This window comes from Dipteris shenzhenensis, chromosome 19, assembly GCF_047967505.1.
Source record: "Dipteris shenzhenensis isolate YYH24624 ecotype China chromosome 19, Dip_SZ_1.0, whole genome shotgun sequence".
Classification (NCBI taxonomy): Eukaryota; Viridiplantae; Streptophyta; class Polypodiopsida; order Gleicheniales; family Dipteridaceae; genus Dipteris; species Dipteris shenzhenensis.
The window spans coordinates 40,819,716-40,825,216 of NC_141614.1; the positions used below are offsets into that span (position 1 = coordinate 40,819,716).

Sequence of the window (5,501 nt, forward strand, 5' to 3'; positions counted from 1 at the left end):
CCATAGAGCATAAGGACTAATATTAGAAAAGCTTGCCTTCTCTCCGAAAGGAATTTGTACACATGGCCTAGCATATACAACCTTGCCACGTGTCAAATAAATACTTGCAAGAACCTCTTCAAAATAAGAATTTCCATGTAGAGAATGATTTAAGAAATGAGATGGCATGACTCAATGAGAAACCACCATGGAGAAAATTAGCACAAATAAATTTCAAAAAAAAGGATTCCTATATGAATCCTACAAGATCCCTCCCTAAATATATATCTGACATTAAACACACTTCACATCTAATGGAATCAGATATTATATGCTTTCAAGAAACAAGAACCAAAAGCCCAAATCAATACATACCACAAAATTTTAACATAATGGACAACTGCTCTCATTCACGAACATGCACAAAAAGAATAACTATAAACAATATTGATAAATATACTTACCAAGAAATAGAAATCACAAGGATCGACATAACTACAAAACAACACATGTACACAATTTTCAACATATACCGACCAATATCATTAAGAAATAACATGTTCATAACATACCTTTAAAAAATACTCACACAAAAGATTACAATAAACTCATCACTCATATTGCTAGGTTACTTCAAAATAGATATTCTTGAAAATACACCGAAATCACTGAATCTACAAATAATGATGAATCTTTTCAACCTGAAACTGAAATTACCAACCACCACATATGGTTCTCAACTAGACCACATATGGACAAACATTTTGAATGTTAGCACCCAAGCTGGGACCTCCTTGGCTGATTGGACATATCATTCAATTACCTATTTACACTTAAAAAGGCACATATAACAAACAAAACAACCAATAACGACATCATAGAACTCCTGAACAACCATAACACAATTGCAAGAACACCTCTTAAGGCATGCAGGGCCTTTGTGGGATCCCCACCTTGTTCAAACATAAGCTAAAAGTAGGGGAAAAACTAAAATTAGAGTTGTCGGTAGAGCTGCCTCAAGGATGAAACGAAGGCACTCAACCTCGTCAATTTTTTTCACTTCTTTGCACCCTCGCACTTATGACGAACAATTTGTGATCTTCCACCTGCGCCCCGCATTTGGCTGCATTCTTCTTGAAGCTTTCATTCACTTGCTGCTTCAGCTGCGTGCCGACGGCCTCCGACTTCATCATCTTCGACAACCTCCACATGATGTTGTCCACTCCCTGGTCGGACATCGTCCACAGGAATGCTAACATCTTCTTAAACTTGGCTGCATTGATTGCAATTTGGAAGTCTATTTCCTTGACACTTTTAGTGCTAAGCAGTAGGACGCAATCGAATGCATACAGCATGTGATCCACGAAGTAAGTGTCAGTGGGTTGATTCAGCATCCCAGCTCCAGGCACATCCCAAAATGCAACGTGGGAACAGCACAGATCGATGTATTTCCTAATTTTTACAGTTGTTTCGGTCTCACCGACGAGTGTAGCGGCTAGAAAAATGTCATGAGCAAGTAGCACAATGTATTAGAGTGTGTTCTGAACACACAAACTCCTTAACAAGAGTGAACAACCGGTTGTAACTCTGCACATACAGTTCACAAAGCAACACTTTGGCATACAAAACAAGCTTGATCACCAAACCTTTGCTAATTCCATGTTGCACTAGAAGAGCATGATTCGCACTTTCACATGGTATCAGAGCATAGGTTTAGCTCTCCTAGTTTAGCTCATTAGTAGTTCACTAGGATTGCTCCCATTCCTATATTAGTTGTAGGCACGCCTTAGGAACTCTTTAGTTCTCCTAGGTTAGTTTTACTTTTAGATTGAGAGTTCTCTTCCTTTGAGCAAGTCTTAGTTCATTTGAGATATTTCTGTTCACTAGAGAGAGAGAGAGAGATATATATGCTCCTTCGTTTCTTGAGAGATCCATGTTCATGCTTTTTGAGTGATTGTTGCTTGAGGGAACTTCTAAGAAAGAGATTTTAGAGGGTTATCTTCTTTCCTTGTTGCAAGAGAGAAAGAGATAAGGAGTGCAACTTCACGGTTATCTCTATCTCCCATGATGTGTATCAAAGGTGCTTCGCTGCCATTTTGGGTTTACTTCCTAGTTTTTTGGTCCTTTGCTTCTACAATAATAGCCCTATATGCAGTCAAGGCCACTCCCTCATCCATGTATTGATGCATGAGCTTCTCTTTCGAAGCCCAACAACAAGCAAAATGAGCTGCAACAAGCATTTGTGAAGCTGGACCTCCAGCGACCGAGCCCCCATCACGACAAGCAGCTAGTGCTTCTCCAAACGAGCAGTCGCAAAGGCCTCTTCCACTGCAGTGGCTCATCTACCTCTACAATAGTGCTCCAATAGCTCGTGCGCAGACTATCTACTAGCCCTATAGCATCTCTAAGACTCTAAGACTCTAAGCCCAAAGCTCCAGCCTCGCAATAGCAAACTATTCAACCTCACAACAATAGGCGACACAACGCGATCTCCTACAATAGACTATTCAACCATCGAGTGTGCAACAGGCTATCCGTCTTCACAAAGCAGTGCCTACGTTCGATGCCAGGCCTTCAGCTTCCACACCCATGCACAACTGCCTCCATAGTCAAGCCCCCATCAATGACATCTAGCCAAAGCTTCCAATGGCAGTACCTGCTGCCAGCCTCTCCAATGGACCAGTGCTTCACGACCAAGCACTCAAAGGTGTAGCCTTCTGCTCGAATGGCCAACAAGCCCTCTTGCTAGCCATGAGCTTCGAGCCTCATGCAATGAATGGACTACAGCACCGAGCAGCAATGGTAGTGGCACCCTCTAGCAGCTCTATGTCTCCACGCTCAGCTCAACTCAATGCACATGTCCAACACATAGCGAGTGAGCAGCAGACACATCCTCCCAGCAGCTCTGAAAATTTGCACTTAGTGCCATCGCCAATGCCTTATTCAACTAGACTACTGAACTGCACCCCTTCAACGGTGCCTCTACAACCCATCTACCTTCTAGAATGCCAGACAAACCTTAAGCCCATGGTTACAACGGTTGCTCCACCTACAAACGATTTGCAAGGCCTCCATCGGCCACAGCCCCAAAGCAGCTCCGCTCCACCAACCAAACAATGAACTGTAGCGAACAGATGCGTCCAACCATGACCAGACGGCTCTACAATGAAGACTCCAACCAAACAAATGTGGCAGAAGCTTCGCACTCCTAGTATTGGTTAACTTAACCTACCATAGTTCGAGTTAGGGTTAATTATGCCACATCAGCATGCACAGTCAACAGTGCCACCTAAGCACATTTCCCCTTGTTAGGCACAATTTGAATTCTGCATGTGAATCCCTGTGCCACATCATTAAGGACCATTTCTCAATCAAAACTTCGACACGCCGTAACTTCCAATCCAGGAAAAATTTGCATACGCTCCAAAAAGGAAAAGTGATCGTCTTTTTGAGCTCTACGCACCTGTTAGATCAAAATCATTGTTAGTGATTAGACACTACCATTGAAGCAAAACGAAGCTCATGGTAAGACCTTTGCAAAACAAATGCTAAAGCAATGCATGAATGCAAAAAGCATGCCAAAAGCACAAGTGCATGAGATGACCATAGCACAAAGCATGGCATCCACATATAAAGCATCAAGGCACATGGAAGAACAAAGTATCATGCATCAAGCTACATCAAGCAAAGAATCGAACGCCATCAACATCAAGCATTGAGAAGCAAAAACCTTGCCACCTTTAGCCCATATGTTTGTAAATCAAACTTGACCACCTGAGAGTAGCCATGTAAGCACCCAAGGGAGGTATTGACATGTAAAATCCACAGTTGACCACCTTATGTAGCAAGGTATGCACTAAGGGGAGGTGATGGAATGTAAACTCACATCTAACCACCTTGTGGTAGCCAATGGATCATGGCACCAAGGGGAGGTGTTGAGATATGGTGCCATGAGCACATATTAGAGGCTAAGGTATGGTATAGGAAAGAATTAAAGTAGCCACCCTAGGATGTGGACTACATGATTTGGAGATGTGGATCAAGGATATCCACAAGGAGAGATGTGGATGAGAGGATCCCACATGGTTTGACTATTCAAAGGGCTCTCTCTATATAAGAAGTCTATCATGTATTGTTGATTACACACACATTGCAATAGATTGAGTATTGCCTACCATATGTCTCTCATGGAGTTTCTTCTATGGTTTGAAACCCCTTGATCTTTTGCTAATTCCATGTTGCACTAGGAGAGCACGATTCACACTTTCACAAAACCTTCATTATCATCTTCCACCCCCATCAACACATTGATCAGACTAGACTTCCCTACTTCACTTTCTCCCACAAATGCAGAATTATATTGGTTCACCATGTCCATGGCGAGTTCCATCCGTGCCTTTTTCATCAATTCCTTCATTGTTACCCTAGTCCCCAGCTCCGTTTGCCATCGCCACTATTTTGTTCGTGTGGCCATCTCTTCTTCCTCTTGTTCCTTCTTCTTTTTCCTTCCTTGCTCTAGCTGCCTAGCAATCGTGGCCATCTCTTTTTTCCGTTCTCTTATCTTCGCTTCCTCTACCACCCGTTGCCGTTCTTATTGTTCCACTTCTTTTTTTTTCCCCTCCACCACCACCGCCAACACCTTCTGTTGCTCCTCCAACTCTCTTTTTTGTTGCTCCAACTCTTTTTTTTTTGGGGGTTTCGTTGCCCCACTGCCATGTCCAACTCTTTTATTTCTTCCAAGTTTAGTTGCTTCACTGCCTCCGTCAAGTCCATTGGTACCTCGGGTTTCCTAGAAAGAAAGTATTTTAACAGCTCAACTAGCATTAAAGGGATCGAATTGATCAAAATAGAACAAAAGTTGCCCATTCTAAAGCTGCTTTGCAAACGGATAGAACTTTTGAGATCTAAATGCTCTCCTCCTAGTCCCTCCTCCACTCTTATGCATGCGAGATAAAGTCTCGCATTTTGATATTTCCAGGATATTTCGAGGTCATTGCTTCCTCCTATTCCTTATCTTCCTTTACCACCAATGCCCTTCCTTTCCCTTTGAAAATTGGGAACGTACATGGTGTGGTGGAACAATTCAATTATTGAAAGTGGAGCCACATGGCTTTCGTTTGTTGAAAGTGTAAGCACATGGGGCTTTCATTTATTGAAATCGCAACCTATGGCTTCTTGGTCATTACAAACCACGCTTTATTTCTTCATCTTTCTTTGCCACCACTATTGGTCCTTTCACTTTGAAAAATGGTTGAAATTGGAGGCACATTGCTTTCTCATGCGACATGAAGTCTCTCATTTTGATATATCTAGGTCAATGCTTCTTCCTCGTTCTTTCTTCATCTTCCTTTACCACCAACGCCATTCCTTTCCCTTTGAAAATTGGGAACGTACACTGTGTGGTGGAAGAATTCATTCATTGAAATCGGAGGCACATGGCTTTAGTTCGTTGAAAATGTAAGTAGATGAGGCTTTCATTTGTTGAAAATTCTCTCGCAACCTATGGCTGCTTACACATTCTT

General features: G+C 42.3%; 1 protein-coding gene across 1 annotated transcript; it reads right to left on the minus strand.

The window, feature by feature from the left end:
• Window positions 1–1,025: 1,025 nt before the first annotated feature.
• Window positions 1,026–4,613, minus strand: LOC147890474 (uncharacterized). Its single transcript, XM_087391017.1, has 2 exons — window positions 4,255–4,613; window positions 1,026–1,474 (listed from the first exon to the last, which is right to left on the minus strand). The coding sequence occupies exons 1-2, from the start codon at window positions 4,394–4,396 to the stop codon at window positions 1,026–1,028; spliced, it is 591 nt and encodes a 196-aa protein (XP_087247143.1). The 5' UTR covers window positions 4,397–4,613.
• Window positions 4,614–5,501: the final 888 nt, after the last annotated feature.